Source organism: Tachypleus tridentatus, chromosome 7 (assembly GCF_004210375.1).
Source record: "Tachypleus tridentatus isolate NWPU-2018 chromosome 7, ASM421037v1, whole genome shotgun sequence".
NCBI lineage: Eukaryota > Metazoa > Arthropoda > Merostomata > Xiphosura > Limulidae > Tachypleus > Tachypleus tridentatus.
The window spans coordinates 116,739,657-116,765,867 of NC_134831.1; the positions used below are offsets into that span (position 1 = coordinate 116,739,657).

Below are 26,211 nucleotides of genomic sequence, written 5' to 3' on the forward strand. Positions count from 1 at the left end.
TAGGAAAACAATGAAGAATAGAGATCTGCATATCAAATAGTTAGGAAGACAATGAAGAATAGAGATCTGCATATCAAATAGTAAGGAAGACAATGAAGAATAGAGATCTGCATATCAAATAGTTAGGAAAACAATGAAGAATAGAGATCCGCATATCAAATAGTAAGGAAGACAATGAAGAATAGAGATCTGCATATCAAATAGTTAGGAAGACAATGAAGAATAGAGATCTGCATATCAAATAGTTAGGAAGACAATGAAGAATAGAGATCTGCATATCAAATAGTTAGGAAGACAATGAAGAATAGAGATCTGCATATCAAATAGTAAGGAAGACAATGAAGAATAGAGATCTGCATATCAAATAGTAAGGAAGACAATGAAGAATAGAGATCTGCATATCAAATAGTTAGGACAACAATGAAGAATAGAGATCTGCATATCAAATAGTAAGGAAGACAATGAAGAATAGAGATCTGCATATCAAATAGTAAGGAAGACAATAAAGAATAGAGATCTGCATATCAAATAGTAAGGAAGACAATGAAGAATAGAGATCTGCATATCAAATAGTTAGGAAAACAATGAAGAATAGATATCTGCATATCAAATAGTAAGGAAGACAATGAAGAATAGAGATCTGCATATCAAATAGTAAGGAAGACAATAAAGAATAGAGATCTGCATATCAAATAGTTAGGAAAACAATGAAGAATAGAGATCTGCATATCAAATAGTAAGGAAGACAATGAAGAATAGAGATCCGCATATCAAATAGTTAAAAAGATTAAGAAAACTATATGTATGAAGATTATAAAATTATGAAGATTTGTCAAGTTCAAATAGCAAGACGATCAATAATATAGATCTGGGTGACAAGTGGCGGGTAATATAATGAAGAATAGGGAAATGAATGGGAAGTGGTGGGTAATACAATGAAGAATAGAGATGTGGGTGGGAAGTGGTGGGTAATACAACGAAGAATAGAGATGTGGGTGGGAAGTGGTGGGTTATACAAGGAAGAATAGAGATGTGGGTGGGAAATGGTGGGTAATACAACGAAGAATAGAGATGTGGGTGAGAAGTGGTTGGCAATACAACAAAGAATAGAGATGTGGGTGGGAAGTGGTGGGTAATACAACGAAGAATAGAGATGTGGGTGGGAAGTGGTGGATAATACAACGAAAAATAGATATTTGGGTGTGAGATATACTGAATGTCAAGAATAGAGATTTGAGTGTCAGATAGTTATGAAGAGGATGTAAAATAGTGACCTGGATATTATGCTGTCTGTAAGATAATACAAAATGGAGATCTGAGGAATAAATGTTTAGAATAAAAAGTAGGAATAGAGATTACGATGTCAAATACATATCAAGACGATGAGGATTATAGATATGGTTGTGAAACAGTTAAAAGGTAGGTGAAAAGTAAATATCTGGATGTCAGGTTTTTAAACAACACACATTCCACTCTGGATATTCCAAACGGTTCGTTTTATTCAACAATACATTTTTCAACAGTGGATAGTCTTAACTGTTTGTTCTATTTAACAATACAAATACCTACATTGGATAGTTCAATTCGTCGATTTATTAAACAACACATTTCTACAGTGGATAGTCGAAACTATTCGTTTTATTCAACAATACCCATTTTAACAGTGGATAGTCCTAACTGTCCGTTTTATTCAACAATACTTATTTCCACAGTTTATACCAATTTGTTACTTTTATTCAACAATATAAGTTTCACTATGGATAGTTCAAAGTGCTAGTTTCATCCATCAATACAGATTTCTACAGTTGATAGTCTAAACTGTTGGTTTTAATCAACAATAGACATTTCTATTGTCGATAGTCTAAACTCTTCGTTTTCTTCAACAATACACATTTCTACAGTGTATAGTTTAAACTGTTCGATTTATTCAACAATAAACATTTCACTGTGGATAGTCGAAACTGTTCGTTTTATTGAAGAACACATTTCTACAGTGGATACTCCAAACCATTCGTTTTATTTAACAATACTCATTACTTCAGTTTATATTTCAATCTTGTAGTTTTATTGAAGAATATACGTTTCACTGTGGATAGTTCAAACTGTTAGTTTTATTCAACAATACACATTTCACTGTGGATAGTCCTAACTGTTCTTTTTATTCAACAATACTCATTTCTGCAGTTTATATTCCAATCTGTTACTTTTATTTAACAATATACATTCCACTCTGGATATTCCAAGCTATACGTTTCATTCAACAATACATATTTCTGTAGTGGATAGTCTAAACTGTTTGTTTTATTTAACAATACAAATTTTTACATTGGATAGTTCAACTCGTCGATTTATTAAATAACACACATTTTTACAGTGGATAGTCGAAACTATTCGATTTATTCAACGATACTCATTTCTACAGTTAACATTCCAATATGTTCGTTTTATTCAATAATATCCATTCCCCTGTGGATAGTCCAAAGAATTTGTTTTATTCAACAACACATTTTTACGGTGGATAGTTTAAACTGTTGGTTTTAATGAACACCACATATTTATGCAGTGGAGATACTTTAAACTGTTCGTTTTATTCAATAATACTCATTTCTTAAGTTTATATTCCAATCTGTTAATTTTATTTAAGAATATACGTTCCACTGTGGATAGTCTAAACTGTTCGTTTTATTCAACAATACACATTTTTACAGTGTATAGTTTAAACTGTTTGATTTATTAAACAATACACTATTCAACAATGGATAGTCAAACTGTTTGTTTTATTCAATATTACATATATCTACAGTGGATAGTTTAATCTATTCGATTTATTAAATAATACACATTTCTACAGTGGATAGTCTAAAACCTTCGTTTTATTTAACACCACATGTTTATACAGTGGAGAGTTTAAACTGTTCGTTTTATTCAACAATACACATTTCTACAGTGCATAGTATAAACTGTTGGTTTAATCAACAACACATATTTATACAGTCCATAGTTTAAACTGTTCGTTTTATTCAACAAGACACATTTCTACAGTGCATAGTATAAACTGTTGGTTTAATCAACAACACATATTTATACAGTCCATAGTTTAAACTGTTCGTTTTATTCAACAAGACACATTTCACGGGTGGATAGTACAAACTGTTTGTTTTATTCAACAATATTCATTTCCACAGTTTATGTTTCAATCTGTTCGTTTTATTCAACAATATACATTTCTACAGTGGATAGTCTAATCTGTTCGTTTTATTCAACAATACAAATTTCTACAGTGGATAGTCCAAACTGTTCGTTTTATTCAACAATACACATTTCTACAGTGGATAGCTTAAAATGTTCGATTTATTTAACAATACACATTTCTACAGTGGATAGTCTAAACTGTTTGTTTTATTCAACACTACATGTTTATACAATGAATAGTCTAATCTGTTCGTTTTATTTAATGATAAACATTTCTACAGTGGATAGTCCAAACTTTTATATCCTGTTTTTAATCCAGTTTCTTATTTCTTCCAGAACTTCGTGTGCAATATCTTCTGGCTCGAGGAAAAGACAATGATATGAGTCCGGATACACCTGAGGACACCAAATAAATAACAAAACATAAATATGTTAATTTTAGTTATAACTGAATAACTAAATAACTAATTTTTTTGTCTTCTAGAGGCTTCAGAATTTCAATGCTACATAATGTACCAACTTTTATAATATGTAGTACTTATCCATTTTTGTCTTCTGCTTTTGTAGTAGGCGTGCGACTCGTAATCTGAAATTCAAAAACAAAAACAAACCTTTAATCTCTTATCTTGAGACGTAGACGTTCTATACAACTGTCGTGCACATTGTACATCACATATCTTGTCCTGACCTCCATGAAGTATCAACAGAGGAATGTCAACGAATTGCAGTTGGTCGTTCAGATTCTAGATAGGAAAATAGAGAGTGATTATAAACAAGCTTAAATGTGAAACCGAAAGTTTTCTGAACTTATACTTAAAGCTGGATATTTGGTTGTTTATTGGCAAGAAATGTTATAAATATCAAACACTTTTATCTACAAAAGCACATGATCTATCAAAGTTACTTCTAACGTTATTTTACTCTTGATACCTCAACATTAACCATCGTTGGATCTAATATATTTAAACCAACCAATAATATCTAATATATTTAAACCAACCAATAATATATTAAACATACGTGTTCTATTTCCCCTTTTACACCAATCATCATGTTGTTAAACGTCCATTCGTCTTTCACACAGACCTATAAGACATCCACCTTATAAAGCCTAGTTTATTTTAACACCTACGAAAATGGTGGCTAATATTACTAACATGGGATTTTTTTTTTCATGGCAGCTGGAATATACTGTTAAGTATCCCATAACAATATTCCGCTGTTTTTTTATTGTGTGCATACAGTATGTGTATGTAAGTGTGCTTTCTTTTAGCAAAGTCACATTAGGCTATGTGCTGAGCCCACGGAGAGGAATCGAACCGCTGATTTTAGCGTTATAAATCCGAAGACTTACTTTCGGAGTAGGGGTAGTGTGTTAAGTGAAGATATGTACGACATTAATAGTTACAGGTATAACACCGGCCAAGGTTCTAGTTTTCTTTTATTCACAAATGCTGGTATATGAAGTGTTATAGGACTTTTATAAAAGTGATATACGTACGTTGATGTAGTGGGTTGTCAACGTAGTGCTATATTTAGTTTTCGTCAAATTACCAACCATTTAACATTCAGTGCAGTTTTATGAAAGAGACCGAAACCAACAAGGATTTCATTCGGTGAATAGTAGGCCTATATAAAGACATATACAAACGAAGAGTTGCATCCCTCTGGTGTACATTTAACATTTTAGATATTTTAACATCATGGAAATATGAGCTTAGATTTTTACAATTTCTGTGGTGAACAATATACATTATGTTAAAATATAATATTAAGTATTTGTTGCTTTTAATTAAGCACAAAGCTACACAATGGGCTATAAGTGCTTTGCCCATCGTGGGTATCGAACCGTGGTTTTTAGCGTTGTAAGGCCGCAGACATACCGCTGAGCCACTGGAAGGCGATATTAAGTAACATGTCTGTTCAACATAAAACAAATAATAAATATCGATGTAATACACACGGTGCACGTTAATAAATATCCATGTAATACACACGGTGCACGTTAATAAATATCGATGTAATACACACGGTGCACGTTAATAAATATCCATGTAATACACATGGTGCACGTTAATAAATATCTATGTTATACACACGGTCCACGTTTTAGGGAAGATATTTTAATTCTCTCTTTTCTGTGGTTTTTTTACTTTGTTTTATCTGAATGAAAGAAATTTCAAGTGTTTTTTTTTCTCTCAACACCAAATCCCTGTTTACGACCTTTATCATCAAACCATGTGAACAGTTTTCGCGAACGAAGATTTTACGTATCGAAAAGTTGTTTTGGTTTTTTGATATTCTTTTTTTTTTTTTAATTTCGCGCAAACCAACACAAGGATTATCTGCGCTATCCGTCCCTAATTTTGCAGTGTAAAACAAGAGAGAAGACAGCTAGTCATCACCAACCACTTCCAACTCTTGGGCTACTCTTTTACCAACGAATAGTGCGATTGACCGTCACATTATAACGCCCCCACGGCTGAAAGGGCAAGCATGTTTGGTGCGACACGGATTCGAACCGTCAGAGTACGAGTCGAACGCCTTTACCCACCTGCCCATGCCGAGCCTGTGAAAGGTTGTTAAATGATATTCAACTATAGCACACAACACTATAAGGAAAAGAGCTTTTAATATTTTCCACTGCAACATTAGACTTCGAAACTAAACCTCAATCTATTCCAGAGCATGAAGCATGAGCTATGGTTACTAAAGAGGATCTTCCGACCCAAATAGCCTCTGTTATGGAGGAGTAAATACTTCCTAGTACCGTTAACAAAATGAAATGAATGTAAGGCTGACATATTTATTTACTTACTGGTATAGTGTTCATCACAGTTCTTGCCCAGCCTGCTTTTATCCTAGTGCCTTTGAAAGTATGTGGATCTTTTAACAGTAATTCCTTAGACTCACTTGTCCGAACAGCTAAATCGAGGTCTATGATGGTGCTCACAGGGAAGTTGGGGACCAGCCAGCCAAACCATTTAGCCACAAAATGCTGTGATAACAAACATTTTGAAATTATCCACTGAATAGATTTCTATAAAGTACTTGAGATCTAACCTTCACCTTCACTGTTTGGTCTTAACATCATGTGGTATTTGTGACCATTAAAAATATTTAAACATTTTTAATTATTCACATCATTATTGAGGCCCGGCATGGCCAAGGGCGTAAGGCGTGCGACTCGTAATCCGAGGGTCGCGGTTTCGCGCCCTCGTCGCGCCAAACATGCTCGCCCTCCCAGCCGTGGGGGCGTTATAATGTGACGGTCAATCCCACTATTCGTTGGTAAAAGAGTAGCCCAAGAGTTGGCGGTGGGTGGTGATGACTAGCTGCCTTCCCTGTAGTCTTACACTGCTAAATTAGGGACGGCTAGCGCAGATAGCCCTCGAATAGCTTTGTGCGAAATTCAAAAACAAACAAAAATATCATTGTTAATGGAACTTCCAACACAGGCAACACGTTAAAGTGAATAAAAGGTTAAGTAAGAGTTAATTGACTGATTTAGTGTTTTATGGCACAAAGCAGCTAGGCTGTTTGCACCAAACGTCCGGTAAAAAGGTAAAAATAAATTAAATGTAGTAAGATACATAAAAGGAAATGAAGGTGAAACAAAACATCATTGAAAAACAGAAAAAGCATAAAACCAATGTTGACACCTAGTCTACAATGTTAAGAGAGAAAACAGAGTAAGAGAAGTTGTAAAGAACTTTCTCTAGCAAAATGGTAATGATCATAACCCGCCAGGAAGACTAACAGGTAAGTACAAATACCACAGTCTTTCCAGTCCTGGTTCCGGGTTATGTGTCATAACAGCCATTATCAAAAGGTAAAATAAGAAAAGTGTTAAAAGACATTTTGCAAAATCGTAATAAAAATTAGCCAAATGTCCTGTAAAAAAGTAAAAGTAAAGTAAATGTAGTAAAATTCGTAAAAGGAAACAAAGGTAAAAACAAAATAGCAATTAAAACATAAAATGATATGAAACCAATGTTGACATCCAGTCTACAAAGTTGTAAAGGACTTCCTGTAGCAGAATGGTAATGATCATAACCCACCAGGAAGACTAACAGGTAAGTACAAGAACCACCGTCAGTCACCTGAAGTTGGCCTGGTTCTGGGTTATGTGTCAGTATGGCCAGTACTAAAAGGTAAAGTAATAAAAGTGTTAAATGATATACAGCAAAATTGTAAAAACAACTCGCCAAGACGACTAACGGGTAGTTCAAACGGATAGTTCAAACAGCAGCGTTACTCACCTGAAGTTGGCCTTTCCAGTCCTGGTGTCGAGTTATTTAATGTTCTGGTCATTTTCCAATTTCAAATCGAACTAGAGAGATTGAGACTCTGAAAAGGGAACCACAAGTAAAAAGGTGTAATGAATAAATATCAAACAGTTAAATGAGATTAAAAAGATTAATGGCCATTAAAAAACTAAAAACTTTATCAAGGTGGACAGTGTCACCATCACCAATAAATAACACTGTCCAATGTTACAGATAAACCCTGGGACAGAACATGTTTAAAATATTGCCGTCGTTGAGAATTGTAACGATGGCAAGAAAGTAAAATGTGGCTTATGGTGATTTTAAGTGTTACACAAACTATACACTGGTGCATCAGTTCCAGATAAAAGAAAACGATGAGTTAAAAAACTGTGACCAATGTGTAGTCTAGTTAGAACAATTTCCTCCTTCCGAACCTTACGGAAGCAAGACGACCAAAGTTCAATATAAGGTTTTATTTGAAAAAGTTTGTTGTCACGTTGCTCACTCAAAGTGGACTGCCAGCCGGCACGGAACCGAGCCTTGAATACAGGACCATAGTCCATGTACGGAATAGGCACAGTGGTGATAGTGCCAGAGCAGGTAGATTTAGCTACCATGTCTGCAAGCTCGTTCCCGCGAATACCAACGTGGCCTGGTATCCAGAGAAACTGGATAGAAGTAAATGTCAATGATAAATGGGCCAGTCGGTTTTGAATATCAGCGAGAACAGGGTGTGAACTAACGTGAAGTGATTCCAAGGCCAGCAGAGAACTAAGGGAGTTAGTATAAATAGTGCAGTTGGAGAACTGCTCAGCTTCAATATGATCCATGGCAAGAAATATGGCGTACAGTTTAGCAGTGAACACAGAAGCTGCAGAAGGGATTCTGCGCGCAACCACCGAACCGCAACAAACTATGGCAGAGCCACAGAGTCACCTGAATTTGAAGTATCTGTATAAATTGGAATGGAATGATTGTTCTAAAGATGTTCAGTAAATAAAAGACGGTACTTCCAATCGGGAGTATCTGCCTTTTTTCAGATGACTTAGAGAAAGGTCACATTTGGGGGCTGTAATAAGCCATGGGGGATGGGCTGATCAATGGATTCTGCAATGTTTTCCAAGGACAGACCCAATTCATCCAATTGCGCCTGGATGCGAAGGCCAAAAGGAGCAATGGCAAATCGTCTGTTTTGACAAATAAGGCCCATTGAAGAAATAAAACACATTCACAAGTAGGATGCTTTGGTAAGGAACAAAGTTTCGAAGAATACAGTAAAGACACTTGCAAACGGCGAAGGTGCAGAGAAGGTTCATGAGATTCCACGTATAAGCTCTGAACTGGGAGAGGTGCAGAAAGCCCCAGTGAAGTCCTTGATGATGAACGGGGTCCAGCATCTTTAAGGCCGAGGGTCTGGCAGAGCCATAGACCATTGATCCATAGTCGAGTTTTGAACGAATAAGAGCACGATATATCTTTAACATAGAACATCGATCTGCTCCTCAACTGGCAATAGAGAGGACACGGAGATTGTTCAGTGCTCTTGTGCATTTGACCCGTAGCTGCTTTAAGTGTGGTATAAAGGTCAGCTTACGGTCAAAGATAAGCCCCAAGAACTTGGTCTCAGAGACCACTGGTAGCACAACTTCACCGATATGATGCTCAGAATCAGGATGGATACTCTGTTGGTGGCAAAAGTGCATGCAAACGGTTTTAGAGAGAGAAAAATTAAAGCCGTTCGCCGTAGTCCACTTCAGTACACGATTGAGGGCAGTTTGTAGTTGCCGCTCAATATATCTCATGTTCGACGACTGACACGAGATGTGAAAGTCGTCAACATAGAGCCCGTTTACAACAGTGAGAGTGAGTTGTTCAGTGATGGCATTTATCTTTATACTGAAAAGTGTGACACTCAAAACACAGCCCTGAGGGACCCTAAGTTCCTGTACAAAGGAACGGGAAAGTGTCGAACCCACACAAACTTGGAATCTCCTGTCCATTAAATTTTTTTTTTTAAATAAACATGGGTAAATGGCCACGTAACCCATATATGTGGAGGTCTCGCAAAATGCCATACCTCCATGTTGTGTCATAAGTCTTCTCAATGTCAAAGAATATTGATACAAGATGTTGGCGTTTGAGAAAGGCTTCTTTGATTAACGTTTCAAGTCGAATTAGGACTATTAGGTGGTCCGTGGTGGAATGCTGTCGTCGGAACCCACACTGAGGGGTCGAGAGGAGGTTGTTTGATTCGAGGAACCAAACAAGACGAGCATTAACCATCTTCTTTAAGGTCTTACAAAGACAGCTCGTCAAAGCAATTGGACTGTAGTGTAAAGGAATCTTGGGATCTTTCCCAGGCTTAGAGAAAGGTAAGATAATAGCCTGGCGCCAGGCATCAGGAAAAACATTCTCATGCCAGATCTGGTTAAAAAGAATTAGAAGAATATCAAGAGAAGCAGGAGAGAGATAACGCAGCATGTCATAGTGTACATCATCAGGTCCAACAGATGTACTGCCAGACCGATGAAGAGTCATTCTCAGTTCCACCAGTGTAAAGGGACAATTATAGTCAAAGATAAAGTTAATTAGAAAGGAAAGAAGTGAACGCTCTGCTCAAGTTTTGATGGCCAAGAAGGTGAAGGAACAAGCAGAAGTGCTAGATACCCGGTAAAAGCTTTCACCTAGAGTATCGGCGATGCTCCGGATATCAGCTACCTCTTGGCCATCAGAGAGTAAAATAGAGAGGGGGACAGATTTGTAGTGCCCACTGACCTTTCGAATCCTGTCCCATATGACCTTGGAACTGTTGGTAGAAGATATGCTAGTTGTGAACTTAATCCAAGATTCCTTCTGGCTTTGACGTCTTACCCACCTAGCATGTGCACGGGCCCATTGGAAAGCGATGCGGTTGGAAAGTGTGGGATATTTACGGAAAATATCCCAGGCCCGTTTTTGAGCCTTCCGTGCCAAGTGGCAAGCATGATTTCATCACGAATGAGGATATCGTGGAAAACGTGTCGAGGTTTTAGGAATACACTGTATAATACAGTCAGTTACCGCTGCCATACAGTCGTCTATTGATGGCTGATTCACGATGGCAGGATCAAGTTCTGTGAGAGAAGTGAAAGTGGACCAGTCTGCCTGATCCAGCTTCCACCGGGGCACGTGGGTAGGGTGGCATCGACCACGGCCAGTCTCTCTCAAAAGTATAGGAAAATAATTACTGCCTAGTGGATTATTGTCAACCCTCCATGAAAAATGGGAAAATAATGAAGGGGAGCAAACCGAGAGATCAATAGTGGTAAAGAACAGACTAGGTGCATGGAAATAAGTGGAAGAACCAGTATTGAAAAGAGAAAGATTGTAATCAGAGAACATACACTCTACAGAGCAACCCCTCTTATCAATATCAGCACTTCCCCAGATGGGATGATGTCCATTAAAGTCCTCCAGGATTAGAAAGGGACACAGCAACTGCTCAATGAGAGCATCAAGGTCTGATTGATCATATGTCTCTCCAGGGGACAGGTAGAGAGAACAAACAGTGATGGTATGACCCAAGGAAACACGGATGGCTACGGTCTCCAAGGATGTGTTGAGTGACAAAGACAGGGTGGGCACATGCTGATCAACCAATAGTGCCACCCATCCATGTACTCGTCCATCACACAGCCTGTCGTTTCTGTACAGAGAAAACTGCCGAATGGTGGCTGTATTAGAACATTTTAGAAATGTTTCTTGTAAGGAAAGACATACAGGATGGTAGGAAGCAATCAGTGTTTTGATATCATACAGATTAAAAGGTAAACCTCGACAGTTCCATTGTATCAAGGTGGCCAATTTTAACGACGGGTAGGCGAAGTGGCTGGAGAACTCTTCTGTTTACGACCATGTCTTTTTTCCTTACTGTCCTTATTCGGAGGAGGTCTATCGACCTCCATGGATCCTGCTCTGGGTCGATTGGGCAGGTCTTTGTTGTTGGAAGGGGATTCCAGTGACTGAGGACGCGAACTAATGATTGTTTTGCATCGTGGGGTTGAAGAAAAAGATGTATCAGAAGAAATGCCTGTATTTGAAACTGAAGGATGTAGATCTTGAGATTTGTTGGACTGTATGGGAGGAACAGAGATGGGTGTAGAAGTCGACTCATCAACCTTTTTAACCATGGAGGTCAAAAGGCTTTTCATTTGTTTTGAAAACGATTCTCTTGGAGGCACAGAGAGATCTGTCTGTGCTCCCACTGTAGTTGTGGAACGAAGTGCAGCAGCATATGTTCGAGATGAAGTGGCAGGCAGCAATTTCCGAGCCTCAGGATAACTAATGTTATGAGTCGTTTTGAAACGCTGCACTTCTTTTTTCTCCAACCATTTTGGGTAAGAACGAAAGTAGAAAGGGTGGGAACCATTGCAGTTGACACAATGTGGGTCTGTGTCACACTCATAGGCATCATGGTCCTTGCCCCCACAACGAGCACATGTCAGGGAACCACGACAGGACGTCTTTGAGTGGCCGAACCTCTGACATTGGAAACATAGAAGAGGGTTTGGAATGTATGGCCGTACCCTGCAAATTAGATAACCTGCCTTGATGGTGGCAGGTGCACGTGGTGATGTAAATGTCGAAACGAGGATATTTGTCGGCAGTGTAACTCCGTCTTTGCGAGTGGAGATGCGCCTCACTGCAGAAACTCCTTAAGTGGAGAGACCAGCGAGAATCTTTGACTCGGGGACGTTCTTCAAATCCCTTTCAACAATAACTCCTCGTGATGAATTCAAGGTAGCATGAGGGGTAACCTCAATAGGTATATCCCCAATTGCCTTTGAATTCAAGAGGAGTTCACTGTGTTGGGATGTGGATGTTTCAACCAATATGTCTCCAGATCGAAGCTTCTTTACTGACTTTGGAGGGCCAGCAAGTCCCTCTAGTCCCTTCTGAATAAAAAAGGGGGACATTTGCCCTAAAGGTTTTTCTGAAAGAGAGTGTAATATAAGAAAATGAGGTACGTGTGTTACAGATGTTGAAGATTGCTGCTCAGAGTCTTCAAGACGTGGTCGTTTACCTATTGACTGTTTTTTCACTATTTTATTTAAATTTTTTGTTGAAGGATCCATAGGAAAAAAGGGAAAATTTCGGTACCCACTGACCCCACCCACCATAAAGCCCTACGAAGGGACGCACTAAAATGTCATGCAAGGACATTGCAAGAACGCCAGGGTTTCGAGAGCATATACCCACACAACAGCATCAGACACAGTGTCCACAACACCCGTTGAGAACTTCCAACACTGGTACTTGGTTGACTCTAGCCCAAGTGGACCAGCCGATTGACCCAAGGGGGGCCACCCAAAGGCCGCCCGTCTACAGGAATTCAAGGCCAACGTGATGTGTTAGGGTTGGACCCCTCAACCACCAGGATCCTCTCATCCCCTTCACGGGTCGCCACGCACGGCAAACACGTGGGTGGATGTTTGGATCCCAGAGGAGGTAAACTGAAAGATAAGAACTTTCCCTGGGAGGTCCCCTCACCACGTACAGGAATCCACACCGAGGGGTTAAGTAAGAGACCTAAATAATCATCCCTAACCAGATGGTGAACTGTCAGCCAGTTGCACCCGCTGCCACGAGGAAGTTGTTTAATTCGTTGACTGTCAACTTATTACGCAACGCAGTTAAAAGTGTCAAACTCACTCCGTTGGACCCTTCATAACCTCAATGACTAGGCAAACTTGGCTTTATATGTATCAAAGCAAATCATGGATAAGAATATGGACTTCTTTACATGTATCAAAGCAAATCATGGATAAGAATATGGACTTCTTTACATGTATCAAAGCAAATCATGGATAGGAATATGGACTTCTTTACATGTATCAAAACAAATCATGGATAGGAATATGAACTTCTTTACATGTATCAAAACAAATCATGGATAGGAATATGAACTTCTTTACATGTATCAAAGCAAATCATGGATAAGAATATGGACTTCTTTACATGTATCAAAACAAATCATGGATAGGAATATGGACTTCTTTACATGTATCAAAGCAAATCATGGATAAGAATATGAACTTCTTTACATGTATCAAAGCAAATCATGGATAAGAATATGGACTTCTTTACATGTATCAAAACAAATCATGGATAAGAATATGGACTTCTTTACATGTATCAAAGCAAATCATGGATAGGAATATGGACTTCTTTACATGTATCAAAACAAATCATGGATAGGAATATGAACTTCTTTACATGTATCAAAGCAAATCATGGATAAGAATATGGACTTCTTTACATGTATCAAAACAAATCATGGATAAGAATATGGACTTCTTTATATTTAATATTACCATATCGCTGACTTACATCTCGCTGAGACAGGTGGTTAGTGATGACTAGCTGCCTTCCCTCTAGTCTTACACTGCTAAATTAGGGACGGCTAGCGCAGATAGCCCTCTCGTAGCTTTGAGCGAAATTAAAAAAAATTCTGCTTAATGAATTTCTAATTGTACGTTTTAAGCAACGTCATCTACATAACGTGTACTTTGATTACATGCAATGAAAGTTTTCACTAATCACAATCTTTTATTTGCCTCACAATGTTTTTCACAAAGCTACAAATTAGGTTATCTGCGCATAGTCTCTTTAATCTGGAGCTGACTAAACGCCTAACGCCAACCCTTGGGCTACTCTTATCTGAAGAACAGTTGGATTTTCCCGTCACTCCTATGTTTTATATAGGTGGAGAACATTTTTGTAGCAATATTCTCGAACCATGAATTATCGAATTTAATTTGAACACTCTAGCCACTTCTGGATTTGCTTACCGTATATGAACAATCGATACATGACATAATATCATGTTGTTTCATTACCTTAAATGGTGTGGCACCTTCAGGGTTCCAGGTGACACCTCCTGATACCACCACAACACCTTTTAGCTCACGTGGCTTCTTTAGCGACGCTAAAACCGATATAACTCCACCCTGTCCAAAAGAAACGATCCAAGTACGAAAAATTAGAAAGACAGAAGGAAAGGTGTAGTTGGTGCTCATATCTGGAGCAGTTTTAGTTCAATACACGTCTTACTAAATGTAACATTTCTACCATTAATGAGAACCTTACAATAGTGGGTTAAGTTGAGAATGGAAAACAGTTAGAAACTCCAGAGAACTTGTAGCTTCAAATCTTAACCCTTTGTTCAATCAACAGAATAAAATAAATATTGTATCAAGTTTAACAGCTTGTGTGATAAGATAATGAAACTCATGTTATAACAACCCTATGATCTGTGTGGCAAGGTAATAAAAGTCAAGTTCTATCAACCTTATGTTTTATGTGGTAAGGTAAAGTAATAAAAGTCATGCTCTATCAATCTTATGTTTTATGTGGTAAGGTAATAAAACTCATGTTCTATCAGCCTTATGTTCTGTGTGATAAGGTAGTAAAGCTAATGTTTTAACAACACTATATTCTATGTGTTAAGGTAATAACATTCATTTTCTATGAACCTTATGTTCTATATGGTAAGGTAGTAAATCTCATGCCCTAACAACACTATGTTCTGTGTGTTAAGGTTGTAAAACTTATGTTCTAACAACACTATGTTCCATGTGGTAAGGTGGTAAAGCTCATGTTCTAACAGTACTACGTTCTATGTGGAAAGGTAGTAAATCTCATGCCCTAACAACACTATGTTCTGTGTGTTAAGGTTGTAAAACTTATGTTCTAACAACACTATGTTCCATGTGGTAAGGTGGTAAAGCTCATGTTCTAACAGTACTACGTTCTATGTGGCAAGGTAGTAAATCTCATGTCCTAACAACACTATGTTCTGTGTGTTAAGGTGGTAAAGCTCATGTTCTAACAATACTACGTTCTATGTGTTAAGGTGGTAAAGCTCATGTTCTAACAATACTACGTTCTATGTGGTAAGGTAGTAAATCTCATGTTCTAACAACACTACGTTCTATGCGGTAAGGTAACAACACTCATTTTCCATGAACCTTATGCTCTATATGGTAAGGTAGTAAAGCTCCTGTTCCAACAACACTACGTTCTATGTGTTAAGGAAGTAAAGCTCATGTTCTAACAACACTATATTCTATGTGGTAAGGTAACAACACTCATTTTCCATGAACCTTATGCTCTATATGGTAAGGTAGTAAATATCATGTTCTAACAACACTACGTTCCATGTGGTAAGGTAGTAAAGCTCCTGTTCCAACAACACTACGTTCTATGTGTTAAGGTAGTAAAACCCATGTTCTAACAACACTACGTTCTATGTGGTAAGGTAGTAAAGCTCATGTTTTAACAACACTACGTTCTATGTGTAAAAGGTAGTAAAGCTCGTGTTTTAACAACACTACGTTCTATGTGATAAGGTAGTAAAGCTCCTGTTGTAACAACACTACGTTCTATGTGGTAAGATAGTAAAGCTCCTGTTCTAACAACACTACGTTCTATGTGGTAAGTTAGTAAAGCTCCTGTTCTAACAACACTACGTTCTATGTGGTAAGGTAGTAAAGCTCCTGTTCTAACAACACTACGTTCTTTGTGATAAGGTAGTAAAGCTCCTGTTGTAACAACACTACGTTGTATGTGGTAAGATAGTAAAGCTCCTGTTCTAACAACACTACGTTCTATGTGGTAAGTTAGTAAAGCTCCTGTTCTAACAACACTACGTTCTATGTGGTAAGGTAGTAAAGCTCCTGTTCTAACAACACTACGTTCTATGTGATAAGGTAGTAAAGCTCCTGTTGTAACAACACTACGTTCTATGTGGTAAGATAGTAAAGCTCCTGTTCTAACAACACTACGTTCTATGTGGTAAGTTAGTAAAGCTCCTGTTCTAACAACACTACGTTCTATGTGGTAAGGTAGTAAAGCTCCTGTTCTAACAACACTACGTTCTTTGTGATAAGGTAGTAAAGCTCCTGTTGTAACAACACTACGTTGTATGTGGTAAGATAGTAAAGCTCCTGTTCTAACAACACTACGTTCTATGTGGTAAGTTAGTAAAGCTCCTGTTCTAACAACACTACGTTCTATGTGGTAAGGTAGTAAAGCTCCTGTTCTAACAACACTACGTTCTATGTGGTAAGGTAGTAAAGCTCCTGTTCTAACAACACTATGTTTTATGTGATAAGGTAGTAAAGCTCCTGTTCTAACAACACTACGTTCTATGTGGTAAGGTAGTAAAGCTCCTGTTCTAACAACACTACGTTCTATGTGGTAAGGTAGTAAAGCTCCTGTTCTAACAACACTACGTTCTATGTGGCAAGGTAGTAAAGCTCCTGTTCTAACAATCTGCAATAAACTCTGCTCAACAGAAATAAAATAACCGATAGTGTGTAGCTGATTTTTTACCATTGAATGGCCGATGAGAAAAACTGGAAGTCCTGGATATTTGCCTTTCATCATGTCTATATGTTTAAAAATGTCGTTGACGCAATTGTCAAGACTGCCCACTAGCGTGCGTGGTCCTCCACTTCGTCCATGACCCACTAGAAAGAAAACAAACACAATAGTTTTTGTAGGACCAGTGCAAAAATGAATATTAAAGGGGTACAAAAATTTCACATAAGCTGAACCTTAATCACCATTCTGAAAAACAAAACTGAAACGAAAATATTCATTTATTTATAGTAGACACTTTGGCCACAGGATGTCACCAAAACCCCTTCTGTGAATTAAGCTTATTATTTTAACAAAATTAAAAATATATCAGTTAACGTTTACAATTGCAGTGCGTTATTAGTTTTTTGTTTTTTTTTTACAAATATCAATCTTAAGGATGCAGTGATAATATATACTCCATGACAAGAAAAGCGTTTCATTTCTTCAACTGTAAGCTTTAGAAGTAAAATTAGACAAATTACACACAATTAATGTTAAGCCTAGCTTAATGGAGAAATTAGGCCTCGAAAGAGATTCCGCTTGAAAATTTACAATACTTAACTAAAAGATTAATTGAATGAGCAGTCAACAACAAAATTAACTCAATCTTAATCAAGTGGAGTTTTTCTACTTTCAAATTATCTTCTAAATCTTTCAAGAAAATTTCAGGCGTTACAGCCAAGTTATTATCACGTAACATTAAAACTATTCCTTTAAAGTATAAACTGTACATTGAAATTAAACCTCTGTAACTCAAATGTAAGCTGGAAGTCATGCATGCAAAAAAATGGGCACAGCGCAGATAGTCTACAGTGTTGAAAAATGTTAAAACTACGATTAAACTGCACATTAAAATTAAAGGTAAGTTTCTGTGTTTTTGTATTTTAAATTATGTTTAACTTCTATGCATTTTGTATCAAAATAAAACCGAATTTATTTTCAAAGCAAATAAAATAAACTTACCGTGATCATGGCCGAATGTCAAAATTTCAGTCTTGACTAGAGCGTGGATTAAATCTTTGTACAAAGCACAGTGCTCACCAAATCCATGAGCAAAAAACGCTAAGGCCCTAAAATATTATGAGCGATACAATTGTTATATATTTTTTAAAAATATAGAATATGCAGTAATGGTAACAGTATAATCATTGTCCCATAGTAATATATTTAACTGAAATATTTGAGAAAGTAAATCTTTTAATTTTTCCAAAAGGAGGCCGAAGACTTCCTGGAATGCTCACATATCTTAAATATTCGTACCACCGTGCAGTAGTGTGTTGTCTGTCAGTCAGTCAATAGACGTTAAAATGACGTCACATAAAGGACGCCTAACACTGACGTAAGTGAAACGTGTGCATTCTATGAGTTACAAGAAAAATTATGCATTCTTTTCGCTACAACACAACATGACATGAACTTCAAAATCAAAGAAATAAAAATATTTGTTACTCTTAGTTGTTGTTTTATTTACTATTGAAAAAGAACATTTTCGGACACCGTTCGCGGTTACACCTAATATTAATTAGTAACAATTTCTTAAACTTCGATTTTTGTATTTCATTATCAGATCAGTTTGATGCAAAATTTTGTTTTTGAATTTCGCGCGAAGTTACACGAGGGCTAGCTGCTCTAGCCGTCCCTAATTTAGCAGTATAAGACTAGAGGGAAGGCAGTCAGTCATCACCACCTACCGCCAACTTTTGGGCTACTTTTACCAACGAATAGTGGGATTGACCGTAACATTATAACGCCTCCACGGGTGAAAGGGTGAGCATATTTGGTGTGACAGGGATTCGAACCAGCGACCCTCAGATAACGAATTGAGTACCTTAACCACCTGGACATGCCGCGCCTTGATGCAAAATAGCGTCAGTGTTTCAACGTTATGTAATTAATTATACAAACTATTAAAATCAATTACCTTGGGTGGCTTTTGTTTTCAGTCGTATTTGTTGTGAATCTATTAGCATGTGAAAGTAAAAATAAAGAAATCACATCTTCTCCAAATTGGTTTTAGTTTACAAAACACAACTTGCAAATTGTGACTAGCAAATTCCGCTTGTGTTTATCCTTACATAATTAAAGCTAGCACTATGCCATCTAGTATAGTAGATATTAGATTTTTTGGCGTTTTCTACGACAGAAAAAAACACATTTTTTTTACCTTGGTGTTCCCGGTGTCGCCCAGCACTTGCAAAACAGCCTGTGTCCTGTACAACTCTTGAGGTAATAATCTTTACATGAATATGGTGCATTTTCAGCCAGCATTACTAATGAAAGAGGAATAAAAAGACCATAAGACCATGTCAGTACGCACTTTTTTGTTGGAATTTGGCAGTTTTGAAGAAATGCGTCTTTATAATACTTCGAGAAAAAGCACCTATGTTATGTGAAAGTATCACAGCTATAAGGAACAAGATAAACCAGAACTTGCACACAAGTGCCCTATCATAGTTTCTGATATCAGGAACAATGTAACCTTAGGAGGTAGTGACATCTGTCAAAATTGCTGTATTCTAAAAGAAATAGCTATGTGAAAAGTAAAAAACAACAACAAAATATATTATTTTATTTTTAATAAATCATTGTATGATTATTAAACTGTCTTGAACATCTGTGGGTACATAACTAAACCATTTCAAAGGCGATCCGGATAAAATGTATATCATTATTAAAGCTTATACACCCTTGTGCAAATTAATTGAAACAAGACGGAAAATTACGATTTTTTTCGATTTTTTGCATTTTATTTCTGAGAATCCAAACATTACTCACAAATTAATACATGATATGATCGCCTTCTTTTTCAGAAGATTATTAATCCGCTTTGGCATCGAGTCCACCAGTTGACTACAATCTTTACTAATTTTTGGATCGCGGTACCACACCTCAATTATGGCCTCAATTAGCTTATCTTTCGTAGTACAGTCTTTTCCCCGAAGTCTTTATTTACAAAACGCCAAAAGATTTTCAATAGGATTTAAGTCCGGAGAGTTTCCAGGCCAGTCCAGCACCTTTATTCGCGTTGTAGTCATAAAATTCTTCACAAGTTTCGATGTGTGGCACGAGCCAGATCTTGCTGAAAAATGTCATATCCAACTGGAAATCTCTTTTTCAATTCTGGAACGACTCTTCTCTGCAAACCTTCGATGTACTGTGATCCTTGCATCATACTTTCTACGATATGTAAGCCTCCAACGCCATAGTAACTGAAAAAGCCCCAAAACATCTTCTTCAAGGGATGTTTTACGAACTGATTGATGTGAAATTCTCAAAGTTTCTCACCTGGAGATCTGCGAACATGTAGACTTCTTTGACCCTGTACGAAGAAATGAGTCTCGTCACTGAATAACATCTTCCTCCATTGTTCTTGCATCCAGTTCTTGTATTTCAGACCCCATTGATACCGTTTTTTCTTCATTGAGTTGGTAACAAGTTGTTTTTTGACTGGTCTCCTTGCCCTTCTAACGCAATTTCGAATAACGTAATATTCCTCAAAATTTCGTCATATATCCAAAAAATAGATCGACCGTACTGCTAATGACACAGCTAATGATGCCGTCTGTGTGAAAAAATGACTATTAAAGGAAATCAGCGGGTCCAGCGAGCCTACACCGGCCACCATGTTGAAAATATTGTAACATGATCATTTGTTTCAATTAATTTGCTTGTTTGTTTTGAATTTCGCGCAATGCTACTCGAGGACTATCTGCACTAGCCGTCCCTAATTTAGCAATGTAAGACTAGAGGGAAGGCAGTTAGTCATCATCACCCACTATCAACTCTTGGGCTACTCTTTTACCAGCGAATAGTGAGATTGACCGTCACATTATAACGCCCCCACGGCTGAAAGGGCAAGCATGTTTGGTGTGATGGTGATTCGAACCCGCAACCTTCGGATTATGAACCAAACGCCTTAACACGTTTGACCATGCTGGGCTCAATTAATTTGCACAAGGGTGTATGTGTTAATAGACTGTCTCTCGATACGCCCCAAAGCATCTTTTTGTCCAATATCTGTATCCAAGGTTTACAGTTCTCAATTTGGGTTTGCCAATACACTCGTAGACTCATAATTGAAATTAAATTACCTTAAAAATTTAAATAAACTATTTTTCCATAATTTACTGGATTCATTTTACTCAATTATAGTTTAAGGAAGAAGCAAAACAAATTAATTATCTTTGAAAGTAAGCACTTACTCAAACACAAATGATTGAACAAGGATACATGACAGATGTGGAACTGGGTAAATGGATAATAAAGATAAATGACAGATGTGGAACTGGGCAAATGGATAACAAGGATAAATTACAACTGTGGAACTGGGTAAATGGATAACAAGGATAAATGAGAGATGTAGAACTGGATAAATGGATATAAAGAATAAATGACAGATGTAGGACTGGGTAAATGGATAACAAGGATCAATAACAGTTGTTGAACTGGGTAAATGGATAACTGACAGCAGTATAGCTCATACCCATCACATTTGCTTTTTCACATATTTACAATCTTTACTTCTTGCCTTGAAACTAATACACTGAAATTTCGTACATTCTCAACCTTCCGTATTACTTTGTTGATGCAGTTTTCTAAATATTAGACATACGTATAAGGAACTAAGTTATTATTAATTCTGATGAAGTCGTAATGGCGAAACTTTGGCAGGTGTTTATACGTATATTTAAGCCTTTTTTGATAATGTTTTATTTTCACTTTATAATTAAACATATGTATCCAGCACGTTTTGTCGTCATTCTATTATAGTATTACAGTTTAAATTTCTTTTCCCTAAGCATGTGGTTGTATTGAAACTTCTAATTTAACAGCTAATGTTATTGTTCTGTGTGTAATATATTGTAAAGTAGTTTTGAGTATTAAACCTAATGATGGAATACGAAACAGCTCTTCAACGTGTGTAAGAAAAGATTTTTTTTAACTGACATATTTCTAATATTTTTATACATATTTACAACATCCTCGTAATTTATTACTTTCTTATTATTGTCAAATTTTGTTTGACCATTTTCGTTATTTGTTTCTTTTTCGTCTTCGTATTAAAATTGTATAATCATTGTTTTGGTTATTTCCTATACCAGTACACCAAGGAAACTTTAACAGTAAACAGATACCTTATGTGGTCTAGTTCAAGAAACTGACTGGAAAAGATATAAATAAATACATGAATCATGAAATGTAAGGTACCATTAGTCCCACAGTAGCATAACTGTAGTATTACCGGTAAGGTACCATTAGTCCCATAGTAACATAATTGTAGTATTACCAGTGAGGTACCATTAGTCCCATAGTAACAGAATTGTAGTATTACTGGTAAGGTACCATTAGTCCCACAATAACAGAATTGTAGTATTACCAGTAAGGTACCATTAGTCCTGTAGTAACAGAATTGTAGTATTACCGGTAAGGTACCATTGGTCCCACAGTAACAGAATTGTAGTATTACCGGTAAGGTACCATTAGTCCCACAGTAACAGAATTGTAGTATTACTGGTAAGGTACCATTAGTCCCACAATAACAGAATTGTAGTATTACCAGTAAGGTACCATTAGTCCCACAATAACAGAATTGTAGTATTACCGGTAAGGTACCATTAGTCCTGTAGTAACAGAATTGTAGTATTACCAGTAAGGTACCATTAGTCCCACAGTAACAGAATTGTGGTGTTACCGGTAAGGTACCATTGGTCCCATAGTAACAGAATTGTAGTATTACCGGTAAGGTACCATTAGTCCCACAGTAACAGAATTGTAGTATTACTGGTAAGGTACCATTAGTCCCATAGTAACAGAATTGTAGTATTACCGGTAAGGTACCATTACTCCCACAGTAACAGAATTGTAGTGTTACCGGTAAGGTACCATTGGCCCCATAGTAACAGAATTGTAGTATTACCGGTAAGGTACCATTAGTCCCACAGTAACAGAATTGTAGTATTACTGGTAAGGTACCATTAGTCCCATAGTAACAGAATTGTAGTATTACCGGTAAGGTACCATTACTCCCACAGTAACAGAATTGTAGTGTTACCGGTAAGGTACCATTAGTCCCATAGTAACAGAATTGTAGTATTACCAGTAAGGTACCATTAGTCCTGTGGTAACAGAATTGTAGTGTTACCGGTAAGGTACCATTAGTCCCATAGTAACAAAATTGTAGTATTATCAGTAAAGTACCATTAGTCCTGTGGTAACAGAATTGTAGTGTTACCGGCTGGCTGATTCGGTAAATTATTACACTTTACATGTTATGTTGAAAGTTACAGGTACTTCTGGCTATAGTGAGTGTGTAAAACTGTTTACTCAGCTTGCTTGTTTCTTTCTCCAGTACCCCTGGTGTTACTTATTTTATTATTAATTGTTCCCCAACTGTCTTTTCGTCATATTTATCTCAAAAGCTTCTGTTGGTATTTATAACACTTTGAAGGTACTGGTGCCAGAACAACATCAGTACTGTAGGTTTAATAAAGTCACGTGTGAAAGTCTTCTTTTGTTTTGTATTGAAAAAACACATATCTTGTATAAGAAAGCAAAATAATGTTTCACTTGTTCAGCCATGTTGTAAAGGTGAAATATAAGTTAACAAACCCGGTGAGGAGGTAATGAACAAACCAGTCAAACCTTCCGTCACGTACAGCCAATTCTTGACCGTTCACCTAGGATTCCTTTATTTGTGAGTGTAATAAAAAGTTTACAGTTAAAGAGACAGAAATACGGACCTTATTGATTGACCTATATTTTTAATCACACGAGCTTCTCAATAACAGAACAATTCTCAAGTAACAAATATGATTCGCAACTTCGAAACAAAAATTTAACAGGATCGTTTGGTAAGTTTGACCCTAAATAAATATAAAATAAATCACTTTTCGTTCGTAGCTACTTTTACATTTTACATTCCATAACTTTTAACCAATTTAATGAAGTAAAATAATTTCCGTGAGAATGTTTAATAATTGACGTCCTAACAATAAGAGGACGACACCGTATTGGATACCTGCACAAAGAAACAAGTTATATTCAAAGTTCCCCGCTGAATCAGCAATAAGTCTACGGATTTACAACGCTAAAATCAGGGGCTCGATTTCCCTCGGTGGACACAGCAGATAGCCCGATGTGGCTTTGCTGTAAGAAAAACACACAAAATATAGACAAAATAATAATAGACAGAGCACGATCCACTCAAACTATTTGTACCACCACTGTTACACTCACCTGGCTGTTTGTACCACTACTGTTACACTCACCTGGCTGTTTGTACTACTAATGTTATACTCACCTGGCTGTTTGTATTACAAACCGTTCTCTTTGAATATCTGTCGTGTTAATAATTTTCATACCAACTAGTATAAACTAATTCACAAATATTAAAACTTGCTGGAATAAACTGAAAATAGTAATATAAAAATAAAAATGAGGCAGCTTGTCAAAATCTTAGTATAACTTTATTGTTGCTACACGAGTCATTCTACTGTACAAAAACAAACACTACACAGTATTCTATATTTGTAAACAGTCATTTTCAAACGTGTAATAAAAAAGATAAAAAAATCATGGATTAAATATTTTGCAATAAATAATTAATATTCAAAACAAGAAAGTCAACCTTACCATCTAGTCAATCTATTCTACTATATCCATCCACGACTTTATTATTTGCAAAAAGAAAACTTAGATTAGATAGGAGAAGTTCACACAACATAAAAAACAAACTTTATCTCTTAGAAAATTATATATTTTTCGTGCTCGTTTATGATATGAATATTCATAATAATATATATATGTACATGTATGAAGCTACCATGGTCTTATCAGCCATTATTTTAAACCATAAAAGAATACTGATATAAGACGTGTATATTCTATATATCATAATAGATTTGTTTGACCGTAACAGTCACAAGGTTCTCTATGCAGGAATCTAACCTTGTATACTTTTAAACGTAAAATCTAACATATGGGATTCTGTTTAGTTTACATATTAAAACAAACACCAGTTGCTCAGTAGTATGTGTAATGGACATAATGTTAAAAGTCTGGTTTCGATACCCATGGTAAGCACATTACAGATAACACATTGTGTAGTTTCGTATTTCATACAAACAAACTAAAAGCTCTTGTCCATTAGTATAACTTAGAATAAGTAACAGATATAGGTAATTGTATTACCAAGTTAAGTACAACCAAAACAAGAAAATTATTACTACAGTGAAAACATATATGAATGAAAGTAACTGACTGTTACTTCAGTAGCATTATTTGCTATTTCAAACTTATAGTGTGTAAATAGTATTCAGGGTTTATTTCATCAATAAGTTTAAAGGATTTACCATGTCATGTGTTTCATCATGTGACCTTGTATCACATCTGAGTTTAGTTCATCTAAGTTTGAAGGATTTACCACATTACGTGTTTCATCATGTGACCTTGTATCACATCTGAGTTTAGTTAATCTAAGTTTGAAGGATTTACCACATTACATGTTTCATCATGTTACTTTGTTTCGCACTAAAGTTTAGTTCATCAATAAGTCCAAACGATTTACCACGTTTCGTGTTTCATCATGTGAAGTTATATCAAATCTGAGTTTAGTTCATCAATAAGTCCAAAGGATTTACCATGTCACATTTCATCCTGTGGCCTGGTATCACATTAGAGTTTAGTTCATTAATAAGTCCAAAGGAGGAACCGATAAGAAGTTAATTTTTTTAGACATAAAATATCTACTTACATGGGGTTTAGAATACTAAGGCTTAGAATGCGTTTATATTTGGGAAACAATCCTTCATTGCCCGATATATTTTTGATTGGTAAACTTAAGTATCTAAAATTAATAATCGCCCCCGCTAGTACAGCGGTATGTCTCCGGATTTACAACGCTAAAATCAGGCGTTCGATTCCCCTCGGTGGGCTCAGCAGATAGCCCGCTGTGGCTTTGCTATAAGAAAACACACACTCTAAAATTAATTAAGAATTTTTTACAAAACATACACATTATTATTTTTTGGAATATATTAAATTTTAGTAAGATATTATGAAACTAACACAGTCTCATAAACTAAATTTTTTAATGTCTTACTTAGTCGTTTTCAGGAGTGAAACACCAAATATATGAGTTTATGAGACTGTTTACTGTCTGACGGTTTTGTCTTTATACAGTCAATTTTAGAGTAAACGTTGTGTGTATTTTATTGTGTCCCATTAAACTTTGGTTTTTCTTTCGAACATATTTGCTCTTCAAACCTTAATTATTAATATAATTGTTCTAAACTACGAAAATGTTATAAACGAATTTATTTATGAGAAATGTGTCACTCACTCA

At 36.4% G+C, this 26,211-nt stretch overlaps 1 protein-coding gene across 2 annotated transcripts; it reads right to left on the reverse strand.

Annotated features, from left to right (window-relative positions):
* Positions 1 to 3,333: 3,333 nt before the first annotated feature.
* On the reverse strand, positions 3,334 to 19,324 carry LOC143256457 (monoglyceride lipase-like). Of its 2 annotated transcripts, XM_076513715.1 has the most exons (7): positions 19,033 to 19,324; positions 17,832 to 17,938; positions 16,839 to 16,975; positions 14,342 to 14,452; positions 6,011 to 6,190; positions 3,804 to 3,935; positions 3,334 to 3,588 (listed from the first exon to the last, which is right to left on the reverse strand). In XM_076513715.1, the coding sequence occupies exons 1-7, from the start codon at positions 19,134 to 19,136 to the stop codon at positions 3,490 to 3,492; spliced, it is 870 nt and encodes a 289-aa protein (XP_076369830.1). In that variant the 5' UTR covers positions 19,137 to 19,324; the 3' UTR covers positions 3,334 to 3,489. The 2 variants fall into 2 exon arrangements, with proteins under 2 accessions (XP_076369830.1, XP_076369831.1); XM_076513716.1 differs by lacking the exon at positions 6,011 to 6,190.
* Between the last annotated feature and the right edge of the window lie 6,887 nt (positions 19,325 to 26,211).